The following is a 21,592-nucleotide window of genomic DNA, read 5'->3' as shown; positions in this document are numbered from 1 at the left end:
CGAAAAAAGGTCAAAAAATTACAAAATTGAAGGTTATAATCCACGTTTTTTGAGGAAATTTTGAGGTTTTGGAGCACGGTGGCGAAAAGTCTTCAAACCTTAAGGGATACATCTCGGGGTCATATAATGTCGTTTGAAATCATATATGATCATTATATTTTGTCATAAACGTCCGTGGTAGGCTTGAGTTTTCGAAATCACTGCAATTTGAACGGGTAAAATGACTGTTTAAGGGCATATTAGATGGTTCCACCGACCCAATTGGACTCTTGGAGGGCATTAGGGATCATGGTAAATATCTCGATAATTTTTATTTCCGCGTGAAAAAAGTTCATGGCCCCTTTCTTTTTTGTTTATAAAATTACCATTAAATTTCAGCCCAAAAAAAAATAAATAAATAAAAAAACACCCTTAAAATGTATCCCCAATTTCCCATATATAATTATATGCTCCATTGCATATAAAATACTAATGACGGTCGAATTAAAGTCTGTAAAAAAATGTCAAAATTTAAGTATATTGCAACAACGCGAACAATGGTAATAATTTGGAGTAACCATGAACTGGAGGTTGCATAGAAAAAACGAGCCTTAAATTCTTCACAACACCTCATAATGAAGCACAAAAGGTGACTACCAATTACACCATAGCCTAAGTAATGACAAATGCAATCTAGTCACCATGGAAAGTGTCGATGACCGGAGATAACTAAGGAGTAGATACACAATATCATACACAATTTCACAAGTACAATTCACCATAACTAAAGAGGCACAATAACTTTGAAATCAAAGCTAATAACCTCCATTGCTGCTGTAAATTTCACTCTCTTGAACTTATACTGCCCCAATTACTCGGTCAAAGAAAACGAGCTGTCACAAATAAATAGCTGATCTTCCTAGTAAAGTGTTCTATCTGGATGTCTGTATAACACTTGGATGAGGATGACAAGCTTCACGAGAACTCACAATTCATGATACTTGTGGGCAAGTTAGCAAACCAGGAGAAAATGTCGCAACCATTGCCTTGAAACTCACTTCTTTGTTGAGTCAAGGATGAGGCGTTGACATAGTTCAGGTGTTGCATGAGCCAACTCTGAAAATATTACCCAAAATTTGAGCAAAAATGGAGAATGAAGTTACCATAAATAATGGAAAGAGCACAAAACATACCTTCAGGGGTGAAGTTAAATAGAGGAGGAAGAGGTCTTCCATTAGGCAAGCTTGCATTTGGGTCTCTCAGATCATCAAAGAAATGATGCGCACAAGCTTCCAGCTGAGAGAACATTAGATATAAGTATTAAAATTTAAAAAATAAGCAGGAAACTTAATTGATTTATACAAGGCACAAGTGAGGTCAAGGGACATAAATGCACAGGCAGGACAGGAGGAAGTGACAAGCACAGTTGCGGGATCATTATATCACCCATTTCCCCCCTCATTTTCTTTTGGAGGGAGGGGTGCTACTCCGACACAACATAAATTTCTCCGGTTAATATACTATTTCTGCCTAGAATAAGAAGGTGAAAGTGTGATACAGTCCAGACCATAAAATCTATAGATCCTTAACGTCACAACAGCCCAATGCTGGCCAAAACAAAGCAAATAATTTCACAAACATTACACAACTGGATTAAAGGGATTCATGACCAAACATAATGCAGTCAGAAGTCTGTAAACAAGTATAATAAACAGAAAGTCACACTCATAAAGAACAAAACGGATTAGACATGTACTATCAAAAGTACTGACAGAAAAACTAAAATAAAAAAAGAGATTCTTACAGCTGAGCACCGAAGCTTTGGTGAATACTGGAGCAATCTTGACACAAGATCCACAGCTTCAGGAGGCATACGCTTATGAAACACCTGAAATAAAATATCAATTTGTCTTACAAGAGCACAAATAAACTTTGATATGAACTAAGGAGAATCCAACTCTGTGAGCATGCAATTCCACATGTGTGTTTTGCAGTGAGAGAGAAGACCTTGTGCCACGGATGAGCCTTGATCTGGGGAAACTTGAACTCGCTGTAATTTGGATTCATACACTTTATTTCTTCTCTCGTTGGTGTTCCCAAAATCTGACAAATCACAGCAAAACAATGTAGAAGAAGCATGTTACTACAGTCCAGAGGCAGAAGGGAAATAAAACTGTAAACTGCAAAACAGTTTGAAGGTGCACCTTGATGATTTCCACCAGTTGATCAACACCACTTTCACCAGGAAACAAAGGCTGCAATACGAAACAATCAGAACTGAGGAAAGCCACCACATAGCCATACGTCATCGTATTAATTGAATTACTTTATTATAAAACATTTAAACAATCGCCTACAATTTTAAAAATAATTAGTATCTTGTAGTAAATAATACGCCAAGTCTATAAACAAAAGCTGCTCACAAGAGGGTGGTATAGGGGTAAAAAATCAGTTTAAGACAGCTTATACAGTAATAGTCCCTCCACTGGGGGGATTAACCAATAGCCAGCTCTTAATACGAAGTATAATTTTTCATAGCATCCAACATGTACACCAGCTTGAGTCGCTTGACAATCATTTGAACAGTGTCATAACTCGTAAATAAGGTTCATGACAAAGTGACGCATGTAGACTGACCAGTCTGACTGATAAATTAAAAGGCCCCTTCTGCATTCTCACTATGTAATAAAGGTATTGTTTCCAGTTCTCGATTCTTGATCAAAACAATTAATAACTAACCCCAATCCCTTGAACAACTTCAAAGCGCTAAATAAAATATAGAGAACAAGAGGAAATCCAGCTTCAAAGTGCTTGCATAAATTAAGGCTACCTCATCATAAAATATTGCATCTTAGTTAAAATTGCAAACACAAACCTGCCCCAAGAGAAGCTCTGCCATGACACAACCAACAGACCACATATCGATTGCAGTTGTGTACTCAGTAGCTCCAAATATCAATTCGGGAGCACGATAATACCGGGAACAAATGTATGAAATGTTAGGTTCACCTGGTACCTACAGTTGAATATCAAACTTAAACCCGGCAAGACAGATAATTAAATATAAAATATAATCCTCCACTATAAAGATGACATACCAGCATCTTTGCACTCCCAAAGTCACAGAGCTTTACTTGATGAGTGTGTGGGTTAACCTGAAAGACCATGAACAACCTCAATGGAATAAAAACGACACTGAGATACGGCCAGACTAGCTCTAGGAAGTAAAGATTCATACAGCATACACCAAATGGAACTTAAGCCTCACAAGTCACAAAAACAATAAACGGAAAGAAAAAAGAAAAAGAAAAAAAGCGTCAACCCCAACCAGGCAACCACACACACACAAAACATTTAAAGAAAAGATAACATATGTTTCAACCACCCCCCCCCCCCCCCCCAAAAAAAAAAAAAAAAAAAGACACACACCCCACAGTAGAAGGAAAGGGGAAAGAAAAAAGATTCAACACCCCCCCCCCCCCCCCCCGCTCCAAAAAACAAAAACACACACACACAGCAAAAGAAAAGATATTTGCATGATACACTAGCTGATCACTATTTAATTGGGAGGAGCTTTCTTTGTAGTCCTCCCAACATGCCAATTGCCACAACAGACCACACCAACCAAAAGGAAACTCCATAAATGCACAATACTAAAAAAAAAAAAAAAAAAAACCCAACAAAAACTCACAAGTATATTTTGGGGTTTGATGTCACGATGGCAAACACCGATAACATTGTGTATATAATTGAGCGAGCGACAGATCTACAAAAGAAGACAGAAAGTGCTTAGATACATCAAAGAGATCAGCTACTCATATGAACCATTTTACATCAAAAATAGAAGTCAAGATCACCTGGTAGGTATACAATTGTACATAGATCATTGGCATGTGCTGATTCATCCTATTATGGTGCTTCAAAACCCGGTAGATAGTTTCAGGAACATACTCTAGGACGAGGTTAAGGTACACCTCATCCTTTTCAGTCGTTGAATAAAAACAATGCCTAAGTAAAACAACATTTGGATGCTCTAGTAAGCGCATGATCGAGAGTTCTCTGTTCTTATATCGCTTATCTTGTAACACCTTTTTAATTGCAACTTGTTCACCAGTTTCCAAGCACTTTGCCTAATTATTGTGAGGAACAAGAATACATTAGAATTTAGTAATGCACTCAAATGCCAAAGCCAATTACAAATATAGACGAGAGATCCCAATCCATTTACCTGGAAGACTACACCAAAAGATCCAGTGCCAACCACACGTTCCGCCATGTAAGAAACTGTCTGAGACAGATTTAACAATATACTGATAATCAATAACAGTCATGTAGCACAGAGGACTAAAAGCAAATAAATTTCTAAAGCAAAAAACTTGACAAACAATAAATAAGCCCTGTTAATAAACAACATAATGAATTAATATGCAAAACAACCACAATAACATTAAATTTGCCAATCAATCCAAAGCAACAGTATCAACAATCAACAAGTTGACAACCTATCCAATCATCAAGTTCACGATATAACAATTTGCAACTCAAAACTGAAACCACTCAGGACACAAGACCCTCAAAAATTAGCAATAAAATGATGTACACAACGGAAATAGAAATACATTCCAGATGTGTTAAAGATCAATGTAAGTGTCACTGACAAAGCAAGTGATTCGTGGCAGTTGCGGCCCAATATATTAATCTTGCTAAAATTGAAATCCTTAACAATGCAGCATGATGCATAACAAGGCTGACATTTAATACCATAATAACAGCAATTTGACCAATAAAATCAAAAGATGATCTGTATTTCAAGCAGTTTGCAGCAGTCTAAGTCACACAATACTTAAAAAAACAGCTTTGGCTAATAAATGGCTATCACTGTTTTGAGCAACAACTCAAAATACTATCACCCCAAGAACAATACATTATCACAATGCCACTCTAGTCCCAAACCTTAGATTAGATAGCTACTTTAATTAACAAACCTCTCCCTAATACCAAAACAAGTGTAAAAAAAATACAAATTTCTAAACAATTAAACAATTCCAGTCGAATATTGACTATAATGCTATAACACCACCGCCACTTGAGTTTATCAGCCAAAGATCCCTACTCACCTGGATCATACGTAGGTCAACCAACCAGAAACTCCTAAAACCTGTATGGTGACCCTATTCCTAGACATAATATAACCATGACACAACAAACAAGAGTGCAATTTCCTTTTCTATCCTTTAATGTTATCCCAAATTTTTAGCTTCAAACATGTAATTGCAGCCTTTACCTTTTCTAGTATAGCATCTTTAAGACAACATAGACATGATAGGCCCAGATCAGAAGTGAAAAGTCTTCTGAAAAGTCCACATATACCCTTCATTTAATCCCCCCTCCCCCCCCCCCCCCCCAACAAAAAAAGTAATAAATAAATAAATAAATAAACCCAATATAATCACAAAACAATGAATTCAAAAGATTTTGGCAAAAGCTGAAACAATTCTGTTATATATTCATCATAAATAATCAAAAGACCAACACACAAATTAAAAAATAACCTGTTTTGGCTGCCCATTCCTACCACCCATTGTAGTAGTAATTATCTGCCCAGCTTCAGTGCCACTGCCACTCACAACAGCAGCTTCCATGTCCTAATTGTTTCCAAGGTATTAAAAAATTGAATCAATGCTAAACATAGAAGTATGTAAAGATGAGCAAATGTAAAGACGAGCAGAATTTTCTAAAAAGTCACCATTCCAAAGAATTATATAGTCCATTTTCAAATAAATCATTCATAAAAAAACAAAAGCAAAAGAAATACTACATAGTTAATTAGGCGGGGAAGTCATCAAAAGTGAATTCCTCCACGACAGAACTTGAACTCAAAACTAGAATTCTAATAGCCACTAATGTGAAGGAAAACCTTTGTCCAAATCCACGAAGGTCTAATTGCCCTCAAAGTTACCTTATCATCACCTTTATCTGCTTTGCTATCCTGGATTTTCATTCCATGCATTTCTGTAGGAAGCTTATCATAATCAGCTTTCTGCGTCCTATCAATAGGATTCCCATCAGATGTGCTTGGAACAGCCTCCATGGATGTTGAAGCTACACGGTGCTCTACTTCTGTAGTATATCTCTCATCAGTGTGTGATTCATCTGTGAAACTTCCTTCTGTTTCTTGCTCAACTTTGGCCCTCTTGGTGCTACCATCCCCATCCTAAATAAACATCAATTGCACTTTGCAATAAATCTACATGACATAAAAATGCTCGAAACCACATCACAATCCATTATGAAGAAATCAAACTCCAAATGCGCCCAATTTTGTAGAAAATTAACGAAGTACTACATGGTGAAGAAGTTATAAGGAAGATGGACAAGATGAACCAGATTAAAAATGAGAACGGATCTTGATTATCAAAGCATGTGAGTGTTCAGATTCCAATTAAACCAGTTGATAAGATTTAACCAATTATAATCATCACTCTGATGCAAACCCTACATGCAGAAAATTTAGTGTCAACGAAAGACTATTCCACTGTTTGGCCACACAATCAGTATTTGTTTGCAACCTCAAAAGAGCTCCCATATAAATTTTCCTTTTCAATTCTTGCAAGATGACTATTCTTAAGTAGGTGGGCATATAAAAATGTAAGATACTCAGGCCTCTTCAACAAAAATGACATTTCAGTGCAATAAACCAGAAACCTGAGAAAGGAAAAGCAAATAGGCTGACAGGCTGAACAAAGAGTACAAAGCCTCAGAGGTCCTGCTGGCTGCTCCCAAGAGAGTCCAACCTTTCATAGTTTTCCTAATCCTACTACATTTCAGTGTAATTATATATACAATATAATCCAGGAAAATAGAGACGCTAATCATTTCCAGATACCCTCAGGCACATCTAAAGGTCAAGAAGGGCAGCAATTAATAACAAAGGTTGATATCGACAAAGATTTACCAGAAGAACAGGTTTAAACAATGGAAGGCCAATACTCTGGTTACAAACTTGAGTTAGAATAGATGAGCAGGAATAGGACATAAAATTGCAACACAGCCAAGCAAGTAAGCAACACTGCAAAGTGGTGTGAACTCCGTAAGAGAGAGAGGTGACAGTGAGGCCAGTGACAAGAATTTGCAGCTTTCATTCTTTCAACTTCCACCAGGTAGAATCATGCATTCTCTTCGAAAACACAATTGCATCCAGTTCCAGTCTCTAGACTCTCATCATAACACACAAAAGATTCTTCAAATATTTTACTACTTCTCCAATCACCAGTCCATTAAAAAACCATCTGATCCTCAATGGACAATTACAATCCCAATATTTAAATTTTACTCGATCAATAAGACAGCAGGGAAAAAAAAACCTCTCAACAACCTAGCAACAGTAAACCTCAGAATTGATTATATAGAATTATACCCATGAGTCATGGTAACTCTTCCGATTAGCTAAAAATATACGGAGCTTTTGTTCACTACTTTCTGCTATTGGACCTAATACACTATAGTGCTCAAGAATATTGTTTTAAATTAAACAAGTATAGGTCATTCATCAATTAGCAATAAAACCAGAAGATTCAGCAGTAATTTTTCTTTGGATTATCCCGGCCTAAACTATATAGCTAACAAGACAGCAAATATTCATAAATGAAATCAGCAGGTAGAATTTTGGTTCAGGAGACAACCGCTTTACGCAGACTAGGCAGAGCCTCATTAAAGGTTAGGGTGATACATATGTAGGGTCATGTCAAATTCAGGGCATCGCATATATAAACAAACCCCAGACACATGAACAACATCCTCAAACAATTCAGTACAATGTTTAACTCTGTGTTTAGTAAATCAGTCAACTTATATTTTTTTTGAGGGAATCAGTCAACTTATATCAGCATGAATAATAAAGAAAATTTCTGACCAAAATGCAAAGCCATCAGACATCAGAAATTGAGACTAAGTAACCTTCAAGTTCAAGCATTCAAATGTCTAAACAGAATTAGGTTGTCATTCCTGATTCTACTTAAACCAATCCAACACCCACTCACAAAGATTCCATACAGCACAATCAAAGAGCAACTAAAAGCCAACAACCCAGAAGAAGAAGTGAGCATTTCCAATTGAAGAGTATAAATGTATTAGAATTCAGAACCAGAGAACAAAGCATATATAAATACACTGGCAAGAGGTACAGCAGATTAAATTTGTGTGCACATTCGAATGAATGAATGAATCAAAGCCTTAATCCCATAAGTGGAGTCGGCTACATTAATGGAGATCATAGACTTATCTACAAGAAATCAAGAATACACAGGAATGAAAGGGGCAGAAGGACAATGCTAAAAGAGTTTGTTGTAACAGGATTGACGAGTGATGACTAAAATTTCATACTCCTCCAACTAGAAGGACCCATAAATATCTCAGTGGTCATAATAGGCAATCTGTTAAAATGTAACTCCAATCATATACCCAAAACCAATACAGCTACCCCTTGTGAATCAACCCCACCCACACACACAAACACCAATTGGGGGCATGACAATGGTCTCGGCCCTCGGGTGTACCTAATAGAAGCTCTACATGACATTGTGTTTCCTGGATTGATACCTACAAGTCTACTAGAAGCTCAACATGAGTACATGACATTGTGTTTTCTAGATTGACATCAAAAATTGAACTTGTCTAATTGGATCCTAAATATCTTCTCATATAAGAGCATTTGACATTATTAATAAGGCCAGATTTTCCTTACTTACAAGATAATGCCTGGACAGTTAAATTCACATATCCTAACAAGTTTTTTTAAAAAAATTATATTCTGGAAAAAAAATTAAAACTTTTCACCGAATTATAACAATAAAAATAAAATTTGCTACTATTAAAATTACCAATAAAAATATTACAGCTAATTTCTAATCATTATCAAAAAATCATGTAATCGAAACTTTATGATTCTACAAACTATACTTTTAAAATTAAAAAAATTTAAACCCATCAATCCAAAATCAACAATAATCAATTTATACCCAAAAAAACCTATCTTCCACATTACATATAAAAATGATTCAAACCCCCAAATCAATTTCAAACTTCCAATAACAAAAAAAAAGGAAGAAAAACATACGAGATCAGATATAGAAGTACGCCCAGAAGCAATGCTTTTCAGACGACGCATCACATTCATCTTTTACCTTTCTCTCTCCTCTTTTTTCCCCAATCTCCCCCACCACAAACCCTAAAAATTCAATTGAAATCAATTCAATTCAATTCAAATCAATTTTTCTGGAGAAAGAGAAGAAGATAGAGAGAGAAAGAGAGAGAAATCTCTCTTCTCTGAAAATTCAGACGAAAAATCAAAAGAGGGGAAAATCGAACAACAAAAATCTAAATTAAAAACATAAAAATTTTGAGAAATTTTATGAATTGATTTTCTCTCTCCTCCCGAAAACGAAGGGGGGGTTAATTGATTTTCTCTCTCCTCAAACTTTGATTTTCTCTCTTCTCCTTCATCTGGTCAAAGCTCCAATCATGGCGACCTCAACTATTTGTTTTTTTCTCATTTTTCACCTGATCAGTCAAACCCAGTCAAACTCTAGCTTCTCCACCGTTGGATTGAATTTTGATCTGACGGTGGATATTGAAGGTGGGTTTATTTTTGTCGTGAAATTTAATAAATGGTGAAAAAAAAAGGGGAAAATTGAATTTTAGGACCGTAGATTTGGATGGAATATTCTTCAAAGGGTAATAAATATTGGGAAAATTTGTCAAAAACAACCTTTTAAAGTGTCCACTTTACTAAAAACAACCTTTTAAATTTTTTTTTGCAACTTTAGACCACATTATAAATTTTTTTTATCAAAGACAACCAAATGCTACTTTCCGGCGTTGACTCTATTTTTCCCGATGTTGACCATTAGTGTGCAACGCACATGACCTAGTATATTGCTTAATACACCAATTTTCCCTCCAATTCACTCGTTCAAAAAGAGGGATGAAAGAGAAGCAGGGGTTTTAATAGGAGTTAATTGGAGGGAAAAAGGGGTGTATTAAGCAATATAGGAGGTCACGTGACTCGCACACTCGTGGTCAACATCGGGAAAAATAGAGTCAACGCCGAAAAGTAACATTTGGTTGTCTTTGATAAAAAAAATTTATAATGTGGTCTGAAATTGCAAAAAAAAATTTAAAAGGTTGTTTTAAATAAAGTGAACACTTTAAAAGGTTGTTTCTGACAAATTTAATTTAATTTAATTTTATCTATTACAGTATTTTTTTTGCTTTATTTATGAATTATTAATGAAATTAAAAAAGAGGATAAATGGATTGATTGATTGTAATTAGTAGGATTGATTGTTGGGCTATATTTAGGCAAAATGGATATTATGGGAGAGGTGGATCTTTTTGGTTGGATTAGAGGAGGAATAGGTCTTTGTCATACTATTCCTTCTAATTACTCAATTACAAAAACACGTCTTTCATTGGTTTTTTTAGATTGACTTTATTAATTTATTCATTATATTAATAAGATATAGTTTTGTTCTTATCGGTTGATCTTTTTACAATACTCGTGTATATTACTCATATATGTTTGGCTCAGTTGATAATTAAGTAATTGCTTTAAACAGTAAATTTAAAATGTGAGTTTATCTTAACTTGGATAAGGATTATTTGTTATCTAATAGCCTATACAAAAATACAAGATGTACCTATATATAATAAAGCCCTATTGTAAGTTTGTAACAAATAAAATATTGGCTAAGTTAAGTAAGATTAAAGTTGATTTTGATTGCAACACCTAAACTTGAAGAATGAAGCAAGTAATAATATACATGCTTCTTTTTCATAAGACTGTAACCTAGTTTGTAACTTTTAATTTGAGGATAAAATACTCCATATGAAAGTTTATAAGACTAAATACTTTCAATATTGCATCCAACGAGTTCAACAAACAACATATATATATCCTATAATTGTACTTTGTCTTGCCCATTAATTTGAACCTTTCCAAGAAAAACTACATCTCACTATCACTCGTATATATGTGTACATGCATGAACCATGGATCAATCGATAAAAAAATCACAAATAAGATTTAAAATATACCTCACCCTAACAACAATATGTTTTGAACCATTACACAAAAAATGAGTTTTAGCAAAAACATAGCTTATGTCTTGTACAATTCAACTTGTTCAATACAAGATAAATTAAGCTAAATCCTCCGTTTCTATTTAGTTGACGCGTTTGATTTAGGCACGTATATTAAGGAGAGGAGAGAGAGTGATAGAGAATGAAAAAACAAGTGGGTAGCTTGTAAATGTAAGGTAAAAAATTTACCCAAAAAGAAAACGTGTCAACTAAAAAGAAACTTCCTAAAAAGGAAACGTGTCAACTAAAAAGAAACGGAGGTAGTAATAAAGAATGGGCTTATTTTTGGACTAGACGTCAGCCACAAGGCTTATTTTTGACTAGACGTCAACCAAAAAAAAAAAGGGAACATGTGCGGTGCTGGGCCTAAGAAGATACACTTGGCACTAAGAATGGGCTTTTTGGGCCTTTATGACATTTGAACAAAGCCCAAGGTCTGAGGCCTTTGTATATAACCAACTCGAACGCAACAAGAAAATCAATTCTCAAAATATCATACTTCGTATATGACTAAATATAGAGCTGCTCACTGATTAATCCAAAGGACTATTTCAGAAACGAATTAAGATATAAACCAAATTTTGAAGATGATTTGAGCTAGCTTAATTAACTAAAGAATTAGACCCTGTTATTTGGACTTATTTCAGCTTAGTTTAGCTCAAAAGAATAAGGTATTAGAGTATTGCTAACCGTTCTTAAGAAAGGATAACAATTGTGATATACAAAGTATAAAACATTTTAATGAAAACTAAGGCATTGAGAAGAAAAATCATTTTAAACAAAGAGAACATGATATCAAGAATCACTACTAGAATGTACTTGTAGAAACTATCCGTGATGTAATTATGTTTAGGAGGCGTGTGTTGTATACTTAAACATTGATAGAAATACACACCCGATAATTAACACAAAACCAAAATAAGTTATCCTAGAACTAAATCTCTATAATGATGAGCTTTCATTGCCCCTTAAAGTCCAACTTTTTTTATTGACTTTGGCCTGATTCACTTCATGTGATCACAATCAGAATGTATATATAATCGGTACTAAATCACTAATATGAACTTGTCTTCAACATGATAGATTGTTCAGAGAATAATACTTGTAAGATTTAGGTATACAAAAAAGAAATTTTGTACATTATTTTAGCATTAATAAAAACAAGTATATATACACAATATATGAGTAGGTCCACACTATCAAAATCATATAGTAGAGAGCAAAAGAGGGGATGACTTATTTCAGTCATTTGGTAAACTAAAAGATAGATTACATGTTATCATATAACCCAAATAATACAAAAAACAAATACAATAATAGAACTATGTCAATTATCACGTTCAGAAATGGGCAAAAAACTTATGTACATCACAAAGATCATGTAAATAATTGATTGTATAATTGAGACAAAAGTCAGTAGTAGGTTTAATAATTCTGGAATATGGCTACTGTCTATATATCATGTGTTTCTGTAAATTAATTATCCATTTATGATTACTTTATTACATTCGACCAAAGAATTTGTGTTTGAAAGTTCATTTTAGTAGTTCTTGATTTTACATATTAATTGTATTTATTATCTGGATTTTATAACATACGGAGTATATTTTTAAAAAATACATATAATCTCATAAAATTATATGTACTCCCACTTCAATTTTAATGATGCAAAATTTATAATATGAATACAACACGTATTCGTCCAAATCACTAATAATACGCCGTGACAAAAGCGTTTTATATAATAGAGACAAGGAAAGAAAATTAGATGAGCTTACAAAGAAAGTGTATTTCAAAGTGAATAATTGCTTGATGATGACTGACTATATGTATACAATGTATGTTGATACTCAATATTAGTTTCTACTCCGTACATCTTCATATGTTTATCAATCTTTAGTACTTAATTAATATACTTGAGAATTATGATTTTGTGACTGGAGGTCTTGTACTTTCTACTCTTGTGAAAGGGGTCCAATTCTCACCCTAAGTAGATGGAATGCCCAATTTTTCCCCGAGACTTCTTCTTATCTACCCCCCCCCCCCCACACCACACCACAAAACAAGGCCATCAACTTGATAGTAAAGCAATAGTCGATAGTATGTCCTTAATTAAAATTCCATAGAGTTATACCCTAAAATTTTGAAGGTATTCAGTACTCGTATATATTTCCATCTCATTAGAAAAAAAGGAATAAATTTTCAAAACATAAATCTATAAATTTTGTGTCTTCAAAAGTACTACTCTTTCCTTTAATCAAAGTAATCCTTGTTTAAAACATTTGTCTTATGTATTGCAAATTTGCAACCAAAGAGGAGAAGAGGAACTCTATGTTGACATGAAAAGTCATAGACAATTTGACATTCTAATAAGGCTCAAATTTTCAAAAAAGAAATAATAAAAATAACATTTTTCTTAAATAAAAAACGTCACCCTACTTTTTATGCTTAATTGACCTATGTCAATCTATATATTGGCTTTGGTAATAAATGAAGAAAGGTATAAAACCCAACAACATGCCTTGCAAAGTAGTTTAAATATTCTTTGTACTTAACTTACTACTCTACCTTCTTCTTTGCCTTTTGTGACTTTTATTTTGTCACCCCGATGTTTACACTTTACAAGTGATATAAATTTAATTAAAGGTAACTATCTCATCCCTTTGTTTATGGAAATTGGTCCATCAATTTGGTCTTGTTTATGGCCCTACCTTGCTACCCTTCTTTTTCCTTATATTTAATGCACCATAGATTTTTAAGCTCTCACCTTCTAAATTTGCTTGGCTCCACCTCTATAAAAGTTCATATAGTAATTATTATTATTATTATTTTTGTAATTATTATAGTATTATGGTAAACTTTGGACACTTTTTTTTAAGGAGAATATGTCCTATTGAATCAGAAACTCACACAGTCACACATGCATATTATTTCAATTCTGATTAATAGACAAGACTTCGGGGAGGGAAAATGCAAAGGGGTAGTGTGATTCACACCCTCAAAGTACTTATAATGATTGGATTTATCTCACAACGAACCTTTCCATAACTTCAAAGTTGTGAGATACAATCCTTACCATTATACCAGAATATACCAGATACTACATAACTACTTTAAACCTATTATTATTACTCAGCTCATACTTGTATTATTAGTTGTGGTATATAATAACATTGATTTGAATTATTGAGGAATTATGCTAACTATGAAACAAAAAGGTACCACACTAATTAATCAATCAAGGTATCTTTATTGTAAATTTAATTTAAAGAACATTATTATGTTTTTCTTTAAATTTGATATTTTTGCCGGAATCTAAGTAGTAAAATCTATAATTATACCTTATTAACTCATTTACTCATTCAACAATATAAATTGAAATCATTTAGAAAGTACGAACATATAGTAGATAGAAAATCACCAACTCCATCTCTTTTCCTTTAATCAAGTAGTTTCAATGGATCTCTTTGATTGATAGATAGTGAAATCTTTGGGGGGTCCTTTTACAATCCATCAAATGGTGGCCAATTAAAAAGGTTGGTACTATATATAGTACTCGTACTAATTAAGTACTAACTTGGCAATGTTTCTATGAAGCTTTTAAGGCTTGCAAGAGTCATTGCACATTAGTAACGTATTAGGTTGTACTACAAGATGAGAAAGAAAAAGAATCATAAGCTTTTGATTAAATGTTTTTCACTACTCTTTTGATTTTTCCATCTCATCAAATTCAATGTAATTTAACTAAATTAGTTTATATATATATATATATATACATGTATATATATTATCAATTAAACATGGGCACGGGCCGTGCCGGCACGGGCCCGACACGACTCCGGCACGGCCCGGCACGGGCACGGCACGGCGGCCCACCTGTGGGCCGTGGGCCGTGCCGTGAACAAAAATCCGGAATCTGGCACAGGCACGGCACGGGCACGGCGGGTTGGCACGGTGGCCGGGACGTGGGCCGGCACGCTGGCACGACCCGCCGGCACGGCACGTGGCACGGCCAGGCACGGCCCGGCACGAAGCCAGGCCCGGCAGGGCACGGCACGGCCCGTGCCTTACCGTTGGAAAACTAGCCGTTTATGGCCGTTTTCCAACAGCTCTAAAATGGCTAGTTTTCCCCCCCTTTTCCCACCCAAATTCCCTATAAATACCTCATATTTTCCTCCAAAAATATCACAATTCATCAAATCATCTATTCTCTCTTATTCTCTAATATTCTTACTCTTAAATTCTCAATTCTCAAATTCCTACAAATCATACAATCTTGCTCTCTTTTGTGAAAAGAAAAAAAAAATTCCTACTCTCTTATAAATTTTAAATTTTTACTATTATTACTTTTATTAGTCTACTACCAAAAAAAAAAAAATTGTTATATTTACATTCGGGAAATTATAAGTTCGAGAAATTATAAATTTGGGAAAGTATTGAAGCGTCATTGTAAGATCTAACTCAACTTTATTTTAATTTGTTATTGTTATTGTTATTGTTATTGTTATTGTTATTATTATTGTTATTATTATTGTTATTATTATTATTATTATTATTATTATTATTGTATTCTTGGAACTACTTAATTATATAAAAACTACTTTCTATTTTAATTGTGGGTTATTTGGATTGTTGAAATCTGTCTAAGGCGGGATTTGGGCTCTGGACAACGTCGCTCCTAACCTCTCCTACCTGGGATCTCATTGATCCAAGTAATCTACTATTATTATAATTATTTTTAAAAATTTAATTTATATAAAAAGTACTTACTAATTAATTCTTATTGTTATTGTTATTATTATTGTTGTTAATTGTTACTTTGTTATTGTTAGTTGTGTTATTATTATTAATTAATCATGGCATCAAACCCGAACGTTTCCTCCTCCTCTAGAAAAGCCAAGTCAAAACGTAGGGAATCACCAAACCCAAACACTTCAATGTCTATGCCCCCCCCCTAACATGCCCTTTCCCTCTCCTAACATGCCCTTTCCAAACACTTCCACCCCTTTCTTTCATCCCCAAAACACGGGAGGGCAAGAACAAATGGATGATATGGCTCCTTGGACCCAATTTCAACAAACCCAATTTCAACAATATGAATTTCCTTTTCCTCCTCCTTCCCAAGGTAGCCGAACACAAGCCTCTGGGTCGAGTGAACCATCCACCCAAAATCCTAACATATTAGAGTGGTGTACCGAAGAGGATTTTGCTCAAACCAAAAGAAAGAGTGAATGTTGGGCACATTATCAATTAAGTAAAGATGGAAAAAAATGCAAGTGTCGGACTTGTGGTAAAATTTTCTCGGCCGATACCAAGGGAGGGACGGGACACCTTACTAGACATACAAAAAAATGTGGTGGATCATCTAGTGATCCAACCCAACCTAAAATTTCTCAATTCCATCCACAAGGTTTCATTTACAATTACGAGAGAGATAGGGATGAACTTGGGAGAATGATTGTACATGCAGAACAACCTTTTCTTTTCGCCGAAAATGATGCCTTCAACAACTATATTAACCGAGCACTACAACCAAAACACAAAAAAATCTCCCGAAAAACCGTTCGATCTGCTACCATGAAGACTTATCTAGAGTACAAATTGAAATTAGTAAATGAATTAGCTAATCTTCCTAGTAGAGTTTCTTTAACCGCCGATGCATGGGATGGTGGGTACGGACTTCACTATTTATGTGTTACTTGTCATTGGTTAGATAATGAGTGGATGTTACAAAAACGCATCATTCATTTCAAAATGCTTGAATACCTTCATACCGGTCTTAACATTTCACATCATTTAATGGAAGCCATTGATGCATATAGTCTTAGGGATAAAATCATGTCTATGACTTTCGTTAATGCAACTTCTATGACATATAGTGCGAATTTGGTCAAATCCCAATTGAACGATGTTATATTAGATGGAGATGCACTTCATGTTAGATGCATTTGTCATGTTCTTAACTTGTGTGTGAAGGATGGAACAGAAGCAATTGGTCCATTTTATCACAAAATAAGGAATGCTATTATGTCTATTAATAGCTCTAACATGAGATATCAAGAATGGAAAGGTTTTTGCAGGCAACAACGGATAAAAACCATAAAAATAGCACCGGATTGTCCAACTAGGTGGAACTCCACCTATGAAATGTTGAGTCGGGCAATCGAGTACAAGGTTCATTTAACACTTTTTTATAATATGAAATTTCCACAAAATGCTTTACTAGAAGGTGATTGGGCTAATTGTGAAAAATATATGCAGTTTTTACAATTACTATATGGTATGACACATTGTTTTTCTTCTGTATATAATCCTTGTGCTCATTCTTTTCTTAGCAATGCATGTTTACTTGCACAACTTTTTGCGGAACACCGATCACAACATGTTTATCGTGGATATCTTCCATCCATGGAGGATAAATGGCGTAAATATTACACCGATATTCCTATGATTTATATTTTTGCTTCTATTTTAGATCCTAGACAAAAATATGATGGCACCTTTTTATTAATTGATATTTATTATAGTAACTTGAATTTTAAAGATGATGTTGAAACTTTTAAAAATAAGGTGACGGATGAGTTTTTTAATTTATATAGAGTTTATGAAAGTAAATATGGAACCGTGTCTCGATTTGCCCCTTCTCAAACATCCAAAAATGTAAGTAAACGGGCCAAAGGTTTATTTGCACAAGCTGCTAACTTGATGTCTAAGTATTCAGGTACAGAATCATCATCATCTAGGAGAACACAAAGCGATGTTTCGGAGTTGCAAATGTACTTAAGTTACGACTTCATGAAAGGCATGGACGATGAAGAGAAGTTTGGCCTCGACATCCTCGATTGGTGGAAATCACAAGCCGTGAAACATCCAATTTTGTCCGCAATGGCTCGTGATATTTTTGCTATCCAAGTCTCCTCCGTTGCTTCCGAAAGAGCTTTTAGTGCGTCGGGAAGAGTTTTAGACGATAGAAGAACAAGACTAAAACCCGAAACACTTGAAATGTGTGTTTGCTTCAAGGATTGGTTGGATGCCGAAACTCGTTCTCAAGATCGTACTTATGCACAAAACGACGACGATGAAGGAATGTCGACTTCTTTTAGTTCTCATACTTCTCAATCCACTCAATTGGCGGATGAACTTGAACCTCTAGGAGACGAAGACGAAGGCGAAGACGAAGACGACCAATAATAATTACATGATTACATATTTACATTATACACTATTGTATTCTTTTTGTATTATCGAACTTCGTATTCCGTATAATAAATGAAGTTATTCAATATTCATACACTATTGTACGATTTTTAATTATCATTACTTATTTTGTAATTTTGTATTATTGAATTATCGTACATTCGTACCGGCTACCGTCATATAATAAAATAAGTTATTCTTCAATTTTTTGTGTTTTCGGATTATCGCACTCGTTTTTTTTTTTTTTTATTATATGCATTGTTGTTTTTAATTCGTTTTTTTTTATCATTTATTTTTTTTTTTTTTAAAAAAAAAGGTGGCACGGTTTGGCCCGCTAGGCACGTGGGTCGTGCCGTGCCGTGGGCTGGGGTGTGCCAATTTCAGGCACGGCACGGCACGGCACGCCGCGGAGCCGGCACGGCACGGCACGGCACGCCGCGGAGCCGGCACGGCACGGCACGGCACGACCCCCACCCCGGCACGGCCCGTGCCCATGTTTATTATCAATTACCAGTTTTAACACACGTATAACTAATTCCTTAACTAACAATGTCTTATGATTTATGATATGGGTGTGTTGTGACAAGATATTAACAAGGTGTAACTTATATAGTTTATGACTTTATGTGTGTAATCCTCTATACAATAATATAAGTCATTAGGCCAACTCTTAAGTAATTTAACGTTCACCTAAAATATAACACAATACATTTAATTTGTTTTCAATCCCTCTTAAGTATGATGTTTTCCAATAATACTTGTAATGTTATAAAAATTGTCCTGTTGACACTATGCATCTAAATCGTGCACATTGATAGGTCTAGTACATACGAGTGTGTATATGTTGAAATTTCTTAGCTAGATGACATTGATTAATCAAATAATCATCTCCCAAAAAACCCAATAAATAAAAAATTACAATTGTCTTCTTTAATTTCAAGGTAATCTGATCTCGTTCTCAACCACTATTAAGTAATGTTAAATTAATTATATTTACATCATTTCAAAAAGTTTGTTATGATTACATTTTACATGGTATAACTCTTATTGTCGGCTGATTAGATACATGTCCTATTTTGTGACAAAAAATGATTAGATACTTATCTTGATGTTGATTAAAGTAAACACAAATTTTTAAAAAAAGCCGGTGTTCAGTAAATTAGTGAATGGCGGAAGTTGGGACAACCAACAACTGCCAAACCACCACTCCTGTCGCCACTCCCTTAGCTTCTCCTAAGAATCCGGCGTCCCCCTCCGATTTCGACCTTGCTAACCATCCCAATCCCCTGATTCCTGCGCTTCTGACCTCCCCCCATCCCCCGATTTGTCGAGTTTGAAGTCCGGAATTACAACAACTCCGAATACCTCGACCCCAATTGCATATATACCTTATTGTGGGTTTTTATCATTTCGCCTCATCTACTTTGATGGTGGCAAACATGGCAGCGGCGGAGGTGGTGATGACTATGGCGGCAGAGGTGACGATGACGACAACTATGAAGGGAAAAATATGAGGGCTTGCAGTTGGTAACGGAGAGGGAGAAGGGGGTTGAGGTTTTGATGGAGGAGAGAGAATTTGAAGGTTTGTTAATGGTGGAAATGTTTAGTTTTGAGGAGAGATAAAGATACGGGATGAAAGTAGAGCCATTGGGGTAACCTTTGTATTTTGTGTTTATTTTTTTTATTTTAATACTCTGTTTTTGTGAAAAAAAGGGTCACTTTTGTGAAGAAAAAGGGTCACTTTTGTGGAAAAAAAGGGTCATTTTTGTAAAAAAGGGGTAACTTTTGTGAAAATATGAATCACTTTTATAATAAAAAGGGTCACTTTTGTAAAGAAAAAGGGTCACTTTTATAAAGAAAAAGGGTCACTTTTTCGTAAAAATGTTCGATGTACAATAAAATTACTGTAAACCGGGGGCATGCAAAAGGAGTTGTAAAGTAAAATGGTGTACTATATTCGATGGACAATTAATTCTTTGCAATAGAATAAAATCAACAATACGGAGTACTGCATATAATTTTTGCAATTGAAGAATGATTTTGATTGACTTTCATGGCATTACAATTTAATATATGGTAGCAACGAAATTAACGGATGAAGTGTAAATATTGTTTTGTATGTACAATATTATTTCCTATTCATTAGATATTTTCTCTTTAGTTTTAGGAATTGTCACATTCCAAATAGTAACAAACTAACAACATTGAAAGCTTTAAAAGTTCGTTTTGACATCATATGAATATAATATACGATGGATTCATTATAAATGACTAAAATGAGGGTTGTATTCCCTAGTCCGTATATTTGAATATATATCTCGCTCAAGTTTTAAAATACAATCAATAATTTATCACTAATAATACATAGGATAACAATAATCTGTGATATGTGTTTATTACATGTATATCTATCACAATATAATTCAAAATCATTAATGAAGGTTCCTTTACCTTTGCCTCAAAAAAGAATATAATTCATAATCATTTCTAACAATATGTACTTCATTCTTTGTTAGTGAACAACTTTATTGTATTTGTTATATCAAGAAGAATGATTATTTTTCATGAAGAACCTTAATTAGTGTCTAGTTTGGGGGGCGAAGCTATAAAAGTGCTATTACGAGGGACATGCATAACGATTTAGTGATTAATTTGGGATAATTGAGGTTACATCGATGATTAGAAAACTCGGAACAAACAAATGCTAATTGGAGTCGATCTTTTGAGAGTACTATTGATATGTAATTAAATATATATCCTTAGTTACTAATTTTCAAACATTTAGACTCAAATTGAAAATTTGAAAATGACAATTCATTAATAGAAAATATACAAGAAAGAATGATCAATTTTTACTTGCTAATCACATGCAAGTTTGAAATTCCCTTGTGAATTGTGGCCTTGAATTTTGATCGTGCCATCTACCAATGGCTTAAATTCCACTTAATTAAGCAAAAGATCTACACAACTATATTCTTAAAGGGCATGCATGTTTAATTAAAATTAATAATGGACCACATTAAATTAGTTAAAAGGAAATTAAATTAATAAGTAAGGGAAAAATATGGGGAAATAAAAGGCAGATGGGTGTTGGCATGGGATGGAAGAGGTGGTGGTGGATTGGTGATGGTCGGAAGGGACCAATGCAAGGAGTATAAAAATACAATAAAGCTAAGGTGTATAAAATAAACTACAAGTTTATGTTATTATTTAATCTAATAAAAAGTAACATTAGAATAGGATATAATTAAGAACATTCTCTATGTAGGGATAATTT

At 34.4% G+C, this 21,592-nt stretch overlaps 1 protein-coding gene across 1 annotated transcript; it reads right to left on the bottom strand.

The window, feature by feature from the left end:
* Window positions 1-531: 531 nt before the first annotated feature.
* LOC145614565 (shaggy-related protein kinase epsilon-like) lies at window positions 532-9,483 on the bottom strand. The gene is made up of 13 exons (XM_081669622.1): window positions 9,095-9,483; window positions 5,939-6,193; window positions 5,532-5,624; window positions 4,208-4,267; window positions 3,837-4,109; window positions 3,671-3,745; window positions 3,078-3,134; window positions 2,855-2,995; window positions 2,184-2,234; window positions 1,987-2,082; window positions 1,784-1,867; window positions 1,173-1,275; window positions 532-1,095 (listed from the first exon to the last, which is right to left on the bottom strand). The coding sequence occupies exons 1-13, from the start codon at window positions 9,152-9,154 to the stop codon at window positions 1,034-1,036; spliced, it is 1,410 nt and encodes a 469-aa protein (XP_081525748.1). The 5' UTR covers window positions 9,155-9,483; the 3' UTR covers window positions 532-1,033.
* Between the last annotated feature and the right edge of the window lie 12,109 nt (window positions 9,484-21,592).

This window comes from Chenopodium album, chromosome 25 (genome assembly GCF_948465745.1).
Source record: "Chenopodium album chromosome 25, dcCheAlbu1.1, whole genome shotgun sequence".
NCBI classification, from domain to species: Eukaryota; Viridiplantae; Streptophyta; class Magnoliopsida; order Caryophyllales; family Amaranthaceae; genus Chenopodium; species Chenopodium album.
The sequence above is the reverse complement of the archived record's forward strand: the minus strand, read 5'-3'. Positions and strand labels throughout refer to the sequence as shown.

Excerpts from the sequence above, each read along its gene's own strand:
- LOC145614565 (XM_081669622.1), bottom strand. The coding sequence starts at position 9,154 with ATGAATGTGATGCGTCGTCTGAAAAGCATTGCTTCTGGGCGTACTTCT. Across the intron at positions 2,235-2,854 it reads CAGAGCTTCTCTTGGGGCAG|CCTTTGTTTCCTGGTGAAAG; the intron begins GTTTGTGTTTGC and ends TTCGTATTGCAG. Across the intron at positions 1,868-1,986 it reads AGGCTCATCCGTGGCACAAG|GTGTTTCATAAGCGTATGCC; the intron begins GTCTTCTCTCTC and ends ATTTTATTTCAG.